Genomic DNA, 17,298 nt, shown 5'->3' with positions numbered 1-17,298 from the left:
ATTTACCAAAGTGTAGATGGGTATTGCATAACAGATGTCTTTCATTAGAAAATCACTGTAAAGGGGGATGAATGCAGGCGCTGGGAAAGGCAGCTGAGATCCCAGCACCCACCCACCAGAGAAGATTACATAAAAGAGACAACCTGTTTTCTGAGTAAGTTGCCAAAAATTTCTCTGTATTAGAGAGTATAAATGTGATTCAATGCAGATAATACAGTGTTTGAATGCAGGTGACCAGCTTTACAAATAAACAAGTAGTTTCATAACCAACAGATTTATCCCAGACTGCCTAAATATAGTTTTCCACCTTATTAAATTTCAATACTTTATCATCTCCTTTTTTCCTTTAGGGTTTACCTCCATTCCCTTTGCAGTAACTTCTGCAGTTCTGTGCCGTTATCACAACAATATGGCAATGCCCCAAATGCTGCTGTTTGTCACCTCACAGTAATTCCCCCATTCTTCCACACTGTCTACTGTCCAGACACAATACACGTTGCTGCTGTTACAGAGCTACTGAATGGCTGCCGACCTGAAGAGACCAAATGGTTGCTGTTGGGAAACCAAAGAATCATAGAATCACCAAGGTTGGAAAAGACCTCTAAGATCATTTAGTCCAACCATTCACCTATCACCAATATTTCCCCACTAAATCATGTCCCTTAGAACATCTAAACTTTTCTTGAACACCTCCAGGGATGGTGACTCAACCACATCCCTGGACAGCCTGCTCCAGTGCCCCACCACTCTTTCAGTGAAGAAATCTTTCTAATATCCAACCTGAACCTCTCCTGGCACAATTTGAGGCCGTTCCTTCTATCCCTATCCCTATCCCCTATCCCTAGTTACGTGGAAAAGAGGCCGACCCACACCTCACCATGACCTCCTTTCAAGGCAGTTGTAGAGAATGATAAGTTCTCCCCTGAGCCTCCTCTTCTCCAGACCGAACAATCCCAGTTCCCTCAGCTGCTCTTCATGAGACTTGTGCTCCAGATACCTCACCAGCTTTGTTGCCCTTCTCTGGACATGCTCCAGTCTCGATGTCTTACCTGTAGTGAGGGACTGAAAACCAAACACAGTACGCAAGATGCAGCCTCACCACAGCTGAGTACAAGGGAACAATCACCTCCCTGCTCCTGCTGACTGCACTATTTCTTATACAAGCCAGGATGCCATTGGCCTTCTTGTCTACCTGGGCACAGTGGGTCATGTTCAACAACATGTCAATGCAACCCCCAGGTCCATTTCCTCAACGCAGTCTTCCAGTCAGTCTGCCCCAAACCTGTAGCATCATGTGAGGTTATTGTGGCTAAAGTGTAGGATCTGGCACTTCATTTCCCTGGCCTCAGTCCAGCTATCCAGCCTTCCAGATCCCTATGAAAAGCTTTCCTACTCTCAGGCAGATCAACGCTTCCTCTCAGTTTCTTGTCATCTGCAAACATACTGAGGGTGCACTCAAGCCCCTCGTTCAGGTCACCAATAAAGATATTAAAAAGGGTAGACCCCAGTACTGTTCCCTGGGGAACACCACCAAATGGTTTAAGGATCACTTAAAACCCCACATGTGCAGAGGTGTAAACTTAGTGCCTTTGAGAACCAACAGGCCAGTGCAAAAGCCTGATGAAATTCATAGGCTTGTTTAAAAGTTGTTACAGAAAGAACGACAGATGGAAAGGAATATCACATATGCTTCATTTCTTTAGGCAGCTAGGTTAAGAACAGAATAAGCTTTTTATTCCAGGGAAGCTCAAAAACAAAGTAAATGTAGACACTGCTGTTATATTTTGTATTAGGCCATTTTTTTCTCATATTAATAGAACCCGTGTCATCAATTCAGTGATATGTGATTTATTAGATATAAAATATATATTTGAAAAGCCCAAGATTGAAGATTTGTCTATGTTACAATAAGTGTGCAAAAAACATACAAACATAATGCAGCGCAATTCAAGGCTAAAGTATAACTGCATGAAAATTCCTAATCTATTTTAGAAAAGAATAGCTTTAGCAAGAGTTGCAAGATAAAACTATTAAATTTCTACTAACATAATTAATATTAATAACTAATAATTAATAATTAAAACTCTTGTGATTAAGTTTGTGCATATTTGGTAATACATTTCTCTAGGAATCCATTATAAGCACTAAAATAACCAAACAAAAAAAATGTCAGTTGACTAGCTTAACACTTCACGAGTCATAGAGTGTTGTTTACATAGGCTTAGATTGGCACAGACCTTAAGGATCAACTATTTCCAACCCCTCTACCATAGGCAGGGTTGCCACCCACTAGGATCAAGCTGCCCAGGGCGCCATCCAATCAGGCCTTGAACACTTCCAGTGATGGGACATTCACAGTTTTTCCAGGCAACTGTTCCAGTCCCTCATCACCATCTGAGTAAAGAAGTTCCTTCTATCATCTAATTTAAATATCCCATCTTTCAGTTTAAAGCCATTTCAGTTTCCTGTGTAATGAAATTATGAATCTGTGATTCATTCTCACTGTGATTCAGTGAGAAGCACTGCCTTCTGAGAGACCAGAAACTACTTATTCAGTTAATAAACAAAAATTTTTGAATTTCTTTTACGTTTATCAATATAATACACATAAGATCTTCTTTAAAGTAGGTCAGACTCTACACCGTATTTCTCAGGATAAATCTGTATTAGCATTTCAGTTTGGGACAACAGTCCACCTAATTGCTTGATCCTCAGTGTCTTGGTTTGCACTGCAGTTATCAAGTTACTTCTTATCAGGTCTTTGTACAGCATCCTAGAGATTTTTGCAGAGTGCCAACGAGTCTACAAGGAAGATGGTTTGACAGCTGTCTCTGCCAGGCAAACATTTCCATCCAGATTTGTTCCCCAGATCTCTCCTTCACTGCATCTGCCTGCATCATAAGACACCCAAATATTTGATTTAGAGCTATCTGCTCCAGCACCAAATCCTTTTAGAAGTCCCACAGTGTGTACGTGCATGCATGAGTGGATACATTTGCATAGCAGCAGAAGAATGGTGGCTAGTTCTGAGCTTCTTCACCAGAGACATTCCCCATGTTAGCCAACCCCACAGCCTTGTCCCAGCAGCCACTAGAGAACAGCGTAATAAATTGCACCCGGTGTTAGGCTTTGGCACCTGTCGTACCCTGCTTGGGTTCCTTTTGCTGGAAGTAAGGGAATAAAGAGCAGGTAAAGTTCACACAGAGCCCCAAGAAAATATGATCTTTTCCTCCATCAGTTCTCTCCTATACATCTGTTATATCTATTCTGATACGTTATCTATGTATCCATCCGCTATCCAGTAGCGGATAAAGATTAGGCCTGACAGGTTTTAACCCGATAATTAAAAAACCGCTCATATTAACCAAAGCCATTTTGCTGTGGTCAAAGCTGCATTATGCTAACATATACTGTTTTCTCATTCACTTTCCTACTTCTCACCTCCTATTTATAATTTCCTCTGTTAACTTTTGTCATAAACTAGATCTGAGCTTTTTTGTGGCAACAAATGTATCCGCCTACAAGGGAGCTCTGTTATGTAAATTGCTATAAAATATATTTACGAGAAGATGATGATATTTTGTGGTAAGCAAAATGAGCATATTTTTAAAATAATACTGAAGTATAAACAAAAGAAATCATTTAAAATTACTGCTTTATTAAATTAGGTGTTTCAAACAGAGGATGAAATACAGTCTCTGGCGCTGCCACTCAGTCATTAATCTCCTGACATCTCTTTCTTACATCATTTGCATATTTTTAAATATAAAACGCTTTTTCCATCTTCTACTTTCTGTGGAAAATAAATGACTCTCCTGAAGATGTGACTAAAATAAAAATAGTCATTGTGTCAATTACTTAAAGTAAATATATTTCAAAAATAGAAAAAAACTTTCAGTAAACTACCACTTATTTAAAGCATCACTCAGATGTCTGTCATATAAAAATATGTAGATATAAGTGTCGTTTTTAAATTGCTGTAATTCTTTCAAACTCCATTTTGCTATACTGTGTTGAACAAACTAGAAATGGTCTGTAATAATTTGCTATAAACTGTTCTCAAGAAGAACTGAAGATACATTTAATAGGATAAATGACAATCATTTTCTTTTTCACAAGTACCTACACGACTGAATTTTTGTTTGGAGAAGTGGTTTGATGGAGATAATTTTTGAATAGTAGCACAAATGCTGTGCAAACATGCACTAATGCAAGCACTAGATATAATTACTTTGAGAATTAGTCAAAGAAAGAAGAAATACGTTGTGAAATCAGTGCCCAGTCATTCAGAACAGAGGGATGCCTACAAACAGAAGTAATCAAAGCAAAAAAAGCACAGCAGATAGCAATTCAAAGCCCTGAGTTACACTCAGACATTTCACTGCAAACTCTGCATTATATCTGTAATTTGCAATGCAGCTTAGAGAAGATCTAATCCAATTTGATATAGCTGATCAAAACTGGTGCAAAAAGAGGATTCAAAACTGCAACAAGTTGATGCTAGTTACCACTGACGCTTAAATTCCAAAATACGTGCTAGCTACAAGAATAATAACTATGGTTACTATTCCAGTCATTAAAACCATCTCCAATAAAAATGTCTTATCACAAGTATTTACACTCTAAATCTTATTTTACTCATGTTGATGTCAGTTCCTAAAGAGCATGCCTTAAAGCAGTACAAAATACAAAAGAATTTCCACTCCTGGCAAACAAAGCAAAATACAGAGGCAAGTGGCAAGGCTGTTTAAGACAGCCTAAGAAATACAGTCACCTCATGATTAACAGCAGTGTCAGACAAACACATTAGCTGTCATCTTTCCCTCTTCCTGTTATTCACATTTCAGTGATATTTGATATTTCCAAGTTAACAAAAAATCTACTTTTTATATTACTTAAGATTCAGAAGAGGAGTGCTAGAATTAATTATGATCAAACATATTTCCACTTAATCACTGCTGGAATTGATGCTGATTTGATGAGATCAGAATGGAAATAATAAACTCTGGACTCGAACTCTTACAACCTCTATTTTGACAGCTGATGGCACTAGCTATAGCTACTTCCCAAATGTCTTTGTATAATAATAGCATATGTATGTGCAATGAATATAAATGTGCCACCAATCAAACACCATTCAAGCAATAATTCTAGAGGTTTTCGTGTTCTAGAATCACGGAAGTCTCAATAAACTCAACTCTGTATTTCACAGATATACCAAACGTAGGAATCACGTTTGAAACATTCAGCAAACATAAAAATCTAAACCTAAGAATATATATCAGCTCAAAATTCAAACAGCAGGGAAAATATTTTCAATAAAAAAAGTCAGGTTCCACAACATACATGAATAATTAGCTAACAATTAGGTAATTACCTCTGCTGTGTGAAAACAGATGGTTGTTTTACTATTACAGTAGTAATAGTACAAAAATGTCCCCCCGGTTTAACTTTTAGGTAGAAGATCTTTTGTTGTTCTTGTTGTTTTTTTTAATAGGAGAAGAGGGAATAGCTTTAAACTAAGAGAAAGGGAAATTAAGGTTAGAAGTTAGGAAAAAATTCTTTATTCATAAGTGGTGAGGCACTGAAACATGTTGCCCAGAGAAGTTGTGGATGGCCCATCCCTGGAGGGCCAAGGCCAGGCTGGATGGGGCTCTGGGCAGCCTGATCTATTCAATAGCAGGTGACCCTGCCAATGGCAGAGGGAAAAGAGCTCAATGATCTTTAAGGATGCTTCTAACCTGAGCCGTTCTACAATTCTATGGTAGTAATTTTTCCTCATGATAGAAATAACTTTCTCAGTAGTATTTTTTTCTATCTTTCAAACTCAATATGATTATTTTACTACAAAGAAAAGGCACTAATGAATCGTATTCGCTCTTCAGAACAGCTCTAAACAGCTATCAGAAGTTTGAGAAAATCTGGAATTGCACCATGACTATGCTTCCAGTTTCAGTCATACTTGAGTTTACAAATCATAACTTCCAAAGTAACATCAAAAAACTATACTATGATGTCATGACTTTCCTATTTGGGTCATTGCCTGAATAAGATTTATTATATAGTCCAAATATGGTTCTATATTAGTTTCTCAGGGTTTAGCAGAGTAGAAGCCTTGGTGTTGTATCTTTATGCAAGTAACCTTAACCTTGCCTTTTCTTTTTTCGTCTTTCTTTTTTCCTCTTTAATCCATCCTCCTCTTCCAAAAAGGAATTAAAAATACTGAATCTCCATGAACCCATTGAGTCCATCAATAAAATTGGTACGAGCTGCCCTGAAAAAGTTCTGCAGCTACTCTCTTCCATAATCAAACAAGAAAAACATTACGATATGCCAATGGACCTGCTATGCTGTTAAGAAAAATAGAGTTTTTTGAATATGCATTTCTCAAACTGTCTGCTTGCCTACATAAATAAATGAATAAGTAAATAAATAAGACAAACAAATAACTGGATATCAGAAAGAATCAAGCAGAGCTGTGTAACATTAGGCTGCCATTATCTATAAAACAAGATCTGAGGTTAAGTTTATTGCTTTAAAACAATTATACAGTCCTCCATTCCCTACTCTATCTGTCACCGCAGAAGCAATAGAATCCTAAACTCGTAACAAGAGTTGACCTTCGTACATATGGAAATTTGGGTAAAAGTTAGCTAATCTATAAAACAGATTGCATTTAAATATGTTTCATCAAAGCACAGAAGTATCTGAAAGGGAGAAATTTAAAAGAGAATCTAATTAGAGAAACTGTTACATCTAATGGCGACTTGAACAAGTAGAAAAACATTTCTGTTACTTACTCTCAGGTCCTCCTTTGTACTGAAGCTATCAAGAAGCTGCTGATAATGTCTATCGGTCATTTGTCGCAAGAGTGACAGCAAACAGGAGACAAACTCCCCCTGTTAAGATACAGGCATGAAGAGAAGAATTAAAGATTATCAGGTCTTCCATAGTTGTGCCTAAACTGTCCATATCATAAGCATTTTAATTAATTTAAAAATGTGACAGAAATTAATTATACAATTAGAAAACATTATTTCATATTTAATGAAAATACATTAATTTAGCTAAGAACATCCTTCCCATTTAAAGAATTAATTTCCCCTCAAAGCTGTTCACTTGCTCAGCAAAATCTATTTGAAATAGTTCCCGAAAAGCTAAAGCAATAGAAGTTTGATTTGCCATTTGTTTCTTTTGTATTTAAACAGATTTAAGATTGCTAAAATTACAACCTCTTAATCAACTCGGTTTTGAAGCAAAACATAAATATTTTGCAGCAATTCTGGGAAGAGTCCTATTGTTTTCCTGTTTAAAGGAAAACTCAATAGGACTGGAGAAAAACTGAAAATGTTTTTGATAAAAAGTTTTCTTGGTCTGGCTATGGAATTTCTCACTAAGCCAGCTTAACCACTGGGTAGCCACGCTCGCTCCCACTGTGTTGACTTCTGGACTCCCTCTACAGCATGTCTAGGAAAGATATGCTCCAGGATGTAGCCAAGGAACTTGTGGGCTGCTCCACAAACTTCTCCCTGCCTCTCCAGATGCACATCTTGGATGTCCCCTGAAGAGCATGGGATACAGGAATAAAAAAGTAGAGAACTGCTCTGAGTCTCTCCAGTTAACAATCAAAAGAGCAAGATACTACAGGAAGGAAGAGATTCTCTCTCTCTTTGCCATCTGCTTCTTCTCTTTTGGCCCGGGAAGAAACAGTGAATAGCATCAATACAGTCCAACTGCAGAGTGGATGAGGACAGGAAAGAGTGAAAGGTCTGGACCACATCTCAATGCTTTAAGAGAGTAATTCTGTTATCACGTATGCTTTTTCAAAATTAGGAAACACATTTCAGGCCCCTATCCACCAGAAATAGGGAACAGGAAGGACAGGTATAATTACATTACTTTAACATGCTGCCTTCCACTTATTTTTAAAGCAAAATTTAGCAACAATTTTCCCAATCTTTCATTAAAAGCATAATGTAAAAAAAAGAATTAAAAGAATTAAAAAAAAAAAAAAAAAAAAAAAAAAGGAATATATCTTCACAGGAATGGCTGACCTAGCTTTTACACTTGAAGGGCTGATACACTTGTGATGATACCTGATATACCTGGGGGAGTGGGAGGGGTTTGCTTTAACACACAACACTGTGGTAAAATAATAATTATGCCTTGCTTATAGTAAGATTCTGCACAGAAATAATGCTCATAAATTCTGTAAAACCACTGTTCATAGTGAACACAACTTTCTCCAAACAATACCAGAAGTCTACAAAGTTAACCTTTGAGGTCTGGGCATAGCCACCAAGGTCACAGCTGTTATTTTGTATATACCCATAAGGTATTTGAAAATTTATTTTCTATCAGATTCATTTCATAGATCAGAAAGACTTCAGTCTTTTATCGTTATTTTTCTGCAGTTGCAATTTCATATTGTATCTAGTCTCAATGTGATTTTATCATGCCAGGTAATATAAGTTAGGTACAACCAAACATATTTTGTTAAGGTTTATTCCAAGGCTAGCTACAGAATAACTACTCGTGCCATATGTTAGCAGTGCACAGAAGCAAACTTCACACACAAAATCACCACGATAACAACCACGAGGACCAGATTCCAATTTCCTAAGTCAAGCCAAATCACACAGCCAATTCACTTAGGTAGAACCTATGAGTAATTTTCTATGTCTCATTGAACAAACATAACTATTTAAATATATGAAGCTGACAATTAAATTGCAATTTAGGTTCTCAGGTTCTAAACTTCCAAGATTTCAAATTAAAGAAAAAAAAGACTTAGTCTAGTTGGTTTTCTCTCTGCTACCTCCTTATATGCAGCCTCATTTTTCTTAACGTAAACATCTAAATCCTTGGGATCCTAAATGAACTGAAGTGTAAGCTTCACTTTCACCTCTGCATTTATTTCAATGTTCGTTAGTACAGCTTCTGTAATACTGAGCCCTTCCCTAGGTTCCGTCCCAAGATGTGTTACATTTGTGCTCAGTTTGAGGCACCACATCCATTTTACTGTCCAGCTTGCTACAAATGGAAACAGTACCAAGGTACCAAAACTATCTGAGACAAAAAGAAAAAAAAAAAAAGAAAAAAGAAAAGAAGTGTAGTCATGAAACCACACAGACAGCTTGCTGCTGACTGATTTTATGCTGCTTCCTTGTAAATTGCAAAGGAGCAGTGACACACAGGCCTAGAAAATCACACCATGATGTGCTGACTACGTTCCAACTATATCTGATGAAAAAAGTTCGATAGAGTTTTATCCTGTGTACTGACATAATACATCTCTCAAGGACTATTTATAATATGTAGAGCTTGAAATAATGGTAACATACTGGAACAGACTCTACTGCGGTACTCCTGCACTTCATCATACTTGCTCTACAAATAGTTCCAAGAATCTGGCTCAGTGTGTTGCCATAAACCCATACTGCATGATGTTTCTACATAAATGCATATAATCGCCTTATGCTGTGCCATGAGTCACTTCCACATTAAGTATTCTTTCAGATGCCTATGGTAACAATGACATGACTCTCCTTGTGGACAAAAGGAAAAAATTGAAACTTCAAAGTAGTTTCAGTCTAAGTTTTTCTAAAAACTTAACCCAAAAGCAAGTGGATGTATCAGAAAAAAAACAATTATCTCAAGACTTTGCAGCACTAGGACTTTAATACTCAACTGCTCCTTCAGCTGAGATTTCTAGTAATGGTCTGATAGAGAACTGTAAAATACTTAGAGTTGGAAAGGATCCTTAAAGGTCATCTAGTCCAACTCTGCAATGAACAGGGACACCTACAGCTAGATCAGGTTGCTTGGAGCCTGATCTGCAGGTTAATTTTTTATTTTATTTTATTAAGCTATAAGGATTGTTCAGTTTGAGTAATAGGGCCTATAGATATAAATCAATGACATAGCATTAATTTAGCCTTAATGATTTTGCAGGACGTATGCAAGTTTTAAAGCAAGACAATGTACCAGGAAAGTCAATGAGAGAGTAAAACAAAAGATAAAAAAGAATCTGACACACTGCATTTGTAATTTTGTAATCTATAAGGAAAAAAAGAAAAAAAACCACCTCTTAGATGTATACTCCTACTGAAACACAGTGATTAAAGCATAGTGTTATCCTTCTACAGAACTTGGTCAGCTGCATAAACACTTCACGTAATGTTTGTTCTTTGTCAGAAAAGTGAAATAAACAAAAACAGAAAAGGCAACAATGCATTTCTTTCACAGGTATTAAACACTTTTTGAAGTGTTTGATCTCGGGAAATTCTAGTTTGAAAATCAACTGTATATTTGTTAACAAAAAATGTTACAATGTAAAATCAGGCAATTAATTAAATGTATAATGAGATGGCAAATCACAAGACCTATAATGTTCCGTACACAAAATATTAAGCCCTCAACTCATACTGGAATCATGTCCCCTGCCATATTAGAACAGATTTGCCCTTCAAAAGCAAACTGGGAACCTTACTGAAAGCAAAACAAAATAACACTTAAGTTTGTTTCACTCAATCATTAGCTGTCTTGTAAATGCCTCAATGTCAACCTTCTAATTTGCATGGCTTGTTATATCATATTAACCAAAATATCATTTGTTAATCTTCTAAATCCATCTTCTGTGCTCTACTTCATGTGACAGAATTGAAGCTCAAGTGCTCAGCCCAGAAAACAACAAAATGACTTTCAATTAATAAATCTGCATTTGTACAGGCTAGCACCACATATTTTGGAGGCACATACAGAGCTGATTCATCATCTGAAAAATATATGCATTTTAGGAAGCAAACTGTTATTAGCTGACACTTTTCCACTTTCAGGAAATAAAATTCAGTGAGAGATTCAGAAAGCTATTAAAAATGTCAACAAATGAAACATGGTGCAATAGTTAATTCTCCCAAACAACCTCAAAAGTAATTTTTAGTGTCAAAATACATAAATAAATATAATTTAAAATATTAGCATTTCCACCAAAAATGAATAAAATACAAAGAGTTTACTTTGTTTTCCTCATTCTCTGCTTTTTACACAAAATATTACCACAGTGACATAAACACAGAATTCTCATAAATGCATAAATGCAGCACTTCAGCCAGTCCAACCAGTAACTGTGCCATATTTCACTGTAAGGAACTTACAGTCACATCTTGAAACTGAAGGCGCATAGCAGAGCCTGATGGTTGTGGTCGGCTGGTGATCTCCAGTATTGTCCTTAACAGAATATCTAGTAAGCTGCTTACAATCACATCAATTTCCTCCAGAACAGATTTTTCCTTGAAAAATAAATAAGATACTGAAATTATAAAAACAGAAAAATGATCACAAATATTTTCTTTGATATGCCTTTAGAAACCAATGATAGCTTTGTTACAAATATTTCATTTGAGAAACTTTTCTCTAGTTAAGATATTGTTTAATTCTACTGACGTTATCTTAACCATTTTCAATTACATTGTACTGAAATACAGAGGACTGTTAGGAGGATGACTTTTAAAATGAAAACATTCATCAAATTAGCATATTCCTATTTTCAATTAATGTTTAAAATAATATTGGCGGTTTTTTCACTGAAGCTGATAACAGGTAATGCCCATGTATTTTCTGAGGAAATCCACAAATGAGGCTTAAAATCCAAAAAGTAGAACTAGGTTTTCAAACTTCTAAACTAGCACCGGGAACAAATAGATGGTACTCAACCTTCAAGACCTGCTTCAGCAATAAGGACCAGCTACACTGCTTTCTGTCAACTGAACAGCACAAATAAATCAGCCATTTATGTAAGACTACAGCTTGTACACAACATCAGTGCAGAGGAGCCAAAGTGTTCATCGCCAAAATAGATCATGAATATCTTAATTAGACACAAGAAAACACTTGATGAAGTCAAGTTTCCTTTTTAAATCAGACAGAAATATGTTTTCCCTGCTTCAGCAATGTTTTCTGTCTCCAAGGCAGCAGACAACACCATCTTCCTCTAAGCCATTTTATCCACTGGTTAAGATGACATTTCATTGCAGAAATAAACACTTCATAATCAAATGCTCACAGCCAAGCTAAAACTCAGCTGACAAACAGAATCATTCAACTCCACCGGCATTGAAGTGTAGGAGTGAGATCTTTATTTTGTTCCTCCTACACACGCTAAGCATATGATCTGTAACAAAATTCTTGTTTGAACTCAAGATGAAACTAATGTCATGGTCGTGTTCTCTCTGTCATTTCACATAGTGTCAAACTACTGTTAACTTTGCTACTTATGAAGGCAGGCAGTATTCAGTGTATTGAGGAATTGCTATGCCAAGGTGTGAGGAGTCATGTACAAATTACTGTTAGAATGACCAACAGAAAAAAAAACAGTTTTCAACAATATCTCCATGTAAATTCAGTTGTTCCATCAACCTCTGATTTTTCTAGATCATTAACAGAAGGAATGAAGTTCTGAATTGATCCACAAAAATCTTATAGCAGTCAGCAAGTTGTTAAAACCCTAAGTGACTCAAAGACTACTGAAAAGAATATCTGAATATCCTGCACACTGAAGAGAGTTTTATGCAGACATCAAATTCAGGTTGTGCACATCACTGGAATTCATGACTAGAAGAACTTGGTAACTTCAAATGAAGGTTCTCTTGAAGTTAAGGTCGGACATACAAGCTTTTCTCCCAGTCCTAAACTACAGCAATGCTTTATCATCTATCCCCTTCCCCTGTAAAGAGGTACTAATACTAACAAAGAGCAGTTGCAATACGAATGTTATGATGCCAAAGTTGCATGTCACATCTACATCAAATCAATGACTGTACAACTTTAATTACTAACAGTAGTTCAAAATGAAGAAACAAACACAACAGTTCTCACCAATGCGTTACAATGTAAGGTATGCTGGGCCTGATTTCTATGTAGTGCACTAAATACAAGCAGTGCATGTTTCTTGTTATCTTAGTTGCCTGACAGAACTTCATCATCATCTTTCATGTTTGTAATACATGTACCTACTGTAGCTCTTACATGCAGCTTTCACAGATTAATTTGTAAAGACAGTTCCTTCCCTATATCATCTTCATGCCTTCTATGACTAAGTAACTCACAACATAATACACCTCTAAAAGAAAGTGGCCTTTTTTTGTGTGTCCAACACAACATTCGTAAAGTCTCAAAGCTTGGAGGAAAATAATGTGCTACAATTAAATAATCTTGCTTAGAGAAACAAACAAAACAAAACAAACAAACAAAAAAAAAAGTGCCTGAGAAATCAAACTACATATTCATGTAGAATACTACACACTACACATTCATGTAGAATATTACACAGAGAGCTCTTTAAAATGTTCTTGGCCAAGGTCAAGCTTGTGTCATTACTGCGTGCCATTTAAAGAAGTTCAATAACTTATGGATGTAACACTGTGTTTACTTACTGAGCTGTTCTTCTTGATGAGACAAAATATGTTGCTAAGGATACGTGCACACATTATAAGGTCCTTCTGTTCTTGTAAATGCATGTGGAGATGATGTAAAACCACTGGAAGAAGAATATATCGTGAATCTGAAATAAATGGAAACCTCTATGAGTAGAACCTTCTCACAGAATCATTTCAGTTTAATACAACCATACAGATAAGTCATGAACAGTGTTCAGAACTGTGTTTCTGATAAGCAAAAGCTCTTACATACATGCTTAAAACAACATTTTTTATAAGCTGAAGTCTTTAATTAATAATTTCATGTGAACTAAAAGTAAGTTTTTAAAGAATGAATAACATGCTGAAAGGCAACATGTACTATGGATGGATACAAACACCACTGTGCCAAATACATACAAAAGAAATAATGTATTTACTGAATTGTCATTAAAAACAAACAAACAAAAATCACAGCATAATAATACTTTATTCAAAACAATGAGGAATTATGTTCTAGTGTTTCCTGCTATGTGACAGGATCCCTTCGCATGCCAAAATCACAACTGACTTTATCCTGAAGCTATGTTATTCTGCAAAATGAGCCTTGATTTTTAGACCAGCATTACTTTCAAATTTCTTTCAGGATTTTTGCTTTCCCAGATTCTTCACTCCTACTGCCTATGAGCAATTTAGAGTACTGGTGTCTACACTGAGTAATTTGCCTTTCCCGTATTCCATTTCCTAAACACAGCTCCTTGGTGCTATTTTTAGTCCTAAATTCTGTCCAAATGATCAAAGAACTTCAAAAACATACTACTTTTTCCTCCTTCTTCTTACAATCAAACAATGTTAAAATTGAAGAGTTCGAATACTTAAATTTGTTATTACAAAAAACACCTATCCACAACTTGATAAAAGGAATGGGTGTTATCTGTTTTCATGCTGTCGGTTTCAGGTGTTTTCCTTGAGAAATGATGCCCTCTGGGACAATTTCCTGTACTAAAATATTAAAGATTATTTTCTACCTATCTATATATACTTGTTTCTTTGTACATTAATGAAATTATTTCCTAAGAATTGAATTTATCTAGCAGGAAAACAACCCCTTCAAAATCATTTTTCCACCTAGGTATAATTCCTGATGTTTATGCAAGCATTGCCACATTAAGTGTAGTAATCCATCTTCAATGGCAGAGATGAAGGACTTAGAGTGTAAGGCTGCCTGAAGCTCTATGCCATGTACTCTTCTGGGGGTGACACAAGTGCTACAAAACTCAATCATAGAATTAGAGGAACTTTTGAATTGTAAGGGACCCTTAAAGGTCATCTAGTCCAACTCCCCCGCAACAAACAGCAACACAAACAACTAGATCAGGTTGCTCAAGGCCCTGTCCAGCCTGATCTTTTACGTCTCCAAGGATGGGGTACCCACCATTCCTTTTGGCAATGTGTTCCAGTGCCTCACCATTATAATTATAAAAAAGTTCTTTCTTATACTCATGTCACAGTTTGGCCTGGTTCAGCCTTGTTCCCTGACAAGGGGATGAAGAGACCCACAGACCCATGCCCTTGGAAAAAGAGTGGGGAGGGGAAGGGAAAAGGTAGGGAGATGGGAATACATGAGGAAAACAGTGGCAACAAGCTAAGAGAAAAATATCTTAGTTTACTGAATCTAATAGTAGAATGTGAGATAATGCTATATAATACAATATGATTGGAATTGAAACTAATAAATAAAATGAGAGGGAGAGTTTCTGAAACCAAAGTCCTTACTCTAATGCTGTAGGCGAAACAGCCAGAGGGCAAAAAGAACAAAGAAGGGGAATTCTTCTGACTCCCAGCCAGTTACATCTTTCCCTCCAAATGGAAAATGGAAACAGAAAAATGAAATCTTCTGGGAGTTGTAGTTAATTCTTCTCTTCTGAGACCAGGAAAACACAAATATCAACAATCCATGGAACTGCAGCATTTGCTCTTTAACTCCAGGTGCACTGCATGATGTTCTGATGTGTAATTCCAACAAAAACTATAAGACCATGACAACTCAATCTGTATCTCCCCTCTTTTAGATTGAAATATTTTCCTCTTGTTCTATCACAACAGACTCTGCTAAGGAATCTGTCCCCGTCCTTCTTGTAGCCCCCTTTCAGATACTGAAATGCTGCCTCAGGCCATCTAAAGCCTTCTCTTCTGCAGGCTGAACAGCCCCAGCTCTCTCAGCCTGTCCTCAAAAGAGGTGTTCCATTCCTTGAATCGTTTTTGTGGCTCTCCTCTAGACATGCTCCAACAGGTCCTTGCCTCTCCTGCATAGAGGACTCCATACCTGGACTCGGTACTCCTGATAAGGTCTCACCAGTGCAGAGTAGAGGGACAGGATAACCTCCCCTGCCTTGCTGGCCCTGCGTCTTTAATGCAGCCCAAGATATGGTTGGCTTTCTGGGCTGTGAGTGCACATTGCTGTCTCATGTCCAGCTTGCCACCCACCAGAAAACCCAGTTCTTTTCGTCAGGGCTGCACAAAATCCTTTCATCCCTCAGCTTATGTGGGTAGTGGGGCTTGCCTCAACCCAGGTGCAAGACCTTGCACTCAGATTTGTTGAACCTCATGAGGTTCACTTGGGCCCACTGATGAAGCCTGTCTAGGTCTCTCTGGATGGCATCCCGTCCCTTGGGCATGTTGACTGCACCCCATAGCTTGGTGTCATCCACAAACTTGCTGAGGATGCACTCAACCCCACTGTTGATGTCGTTGATGAAGACACTAAAGAGAATCAGTCCCAGCACTGACCACTGGGGAACACCATTTGTCACTGATCTCCATCCAGACATGGAGTCATTGACCACATGCTCCGGGTTTGATCCTGCAGCCAGTTCTTTCTCCATGGAACAGTCCATCCATCAAATCCATATCTTTTCAATTTGGAGAGAAGGATGTTGAGAGATATCAGGTGTCTGGCCTTACTGATGTCAAGATAGATGACATCAGTGGCTCTGCCCTTGTTCACTGACAGAGTAATAGCATCATAAAAAGTGACAAGGTTGGTCAGGCAGGACTTGTCCTTGGCAAAGCCTTACTGGCTATCCCGCATCACCTCCCTCAACATAGCTCCCTCTGGAGGATCTGCTCCATGATCTTCCTTGGCACTAATGTGAGGCTAACAGGTTGGTAATTCCCTGGGTCATTCTTTCTATCCTCCTTAAAAATGGGAGCAATATTACCATCTTTCCAGTCACCAGAGACTTTACCTGACTGCCATGACTTTTCAAATATCAACAAGAGTGGCTTGGTGACTACATCAGCCGATTTCCTCAAGACTCTGAGATGCATCTCATCAGGACCCATAGACTTAGGGATGTTCAGATTCCTCAGGCAGTCATGAACCTGATCTTCACTTACAACAGGAGTGGCACTGCTCCCCCAGTTCCCACCTTCCAAACCATCTACACAAGGGCTGTGTGAACAGCAGTCTCTGGTGAAGTCAAAAAAGTTGCTGAATACCTTGGCCATTGTTACATTTGTCCATATATTTGTCCATTGTTACAAGCCTTCCTGTGTTGCTCACTAGGGATGGTACACCCTACTGGATTTTCCTTTTCCAATTGATGTACCTAGAGAAGTCTTCCCTCTTTTCTTCTTTGCACTCCTTGCCAAGTCTAGTTCCAGCTGGGCCTTGGCCTTCCCGAACCCCTTCCTATACTGCTTAGCAGCATCCCTTTACTCCTCCCAAGTTACCTGTCCCTGCTTCCATTGCTTGTTCATTTTCTTCTTGCTCCCTAGTCTGAACAACAAGACCCAGTTCAGCCACGCCTACCTCTTGCCTTCCATTCCTGACTTCCCGCACTTGGGAATGGAGAGCTCTTGAGCCCTGAGGAAAGCTTTC

General features: G+C 37.7%; 1 protein-coding gene across 4 annotated transcripts in view; it reads right to left on the bottom strand.

Moving 5' to 3' along the window:
• Positions 1-17,298, bottom strand: part of DOCK4 (dedicator of cytokinesis 4) — a 240,727-nt gene that overhangs the window by 55,919 nt on the left and 167,510 nt on the right. For all 4 annotated transcript variants that reach the window (XM_048943492.1, XM_048943510.1, XM_048943503.1 and 1 more), the window contains exons 24-26: positions 13,434-13,561; positions 11,157-11,291; positions 6,801-6,899 (exon numbers count right to left, since the gene is read on the bottom strand). In XM_048943492.1, coding sequence (XP_048799449.1) covers positions 6,801-6,899; positions 11,157-11,291; positions 13,434-13,561 — 362 coding nt within the window. The remainder of the gene's footprint in view (positions 1-6,800; positions 6,900-11,156; positions 11,292-13,433; positions 13,562-17,298) is intronic.

This window comes from Lagopus muta, chromosome 1 (assembly GCF_023343835.1).
Source record: "Lagopus muta isolate bLagMut1 chromosome 1, bLagMut1 primary, whole genome shotgun sequence".
NCBI lineage: Eukaryota > Metazoa > Chordata > Aves > Galliformes > Phasianidae > Lagopus > Lagopus muta.
The sequence above is the reverse complement of the archived record's forward strand: the minus strand, read 5'-3'. Positions and strand labels throughout refer to the sequence as shown.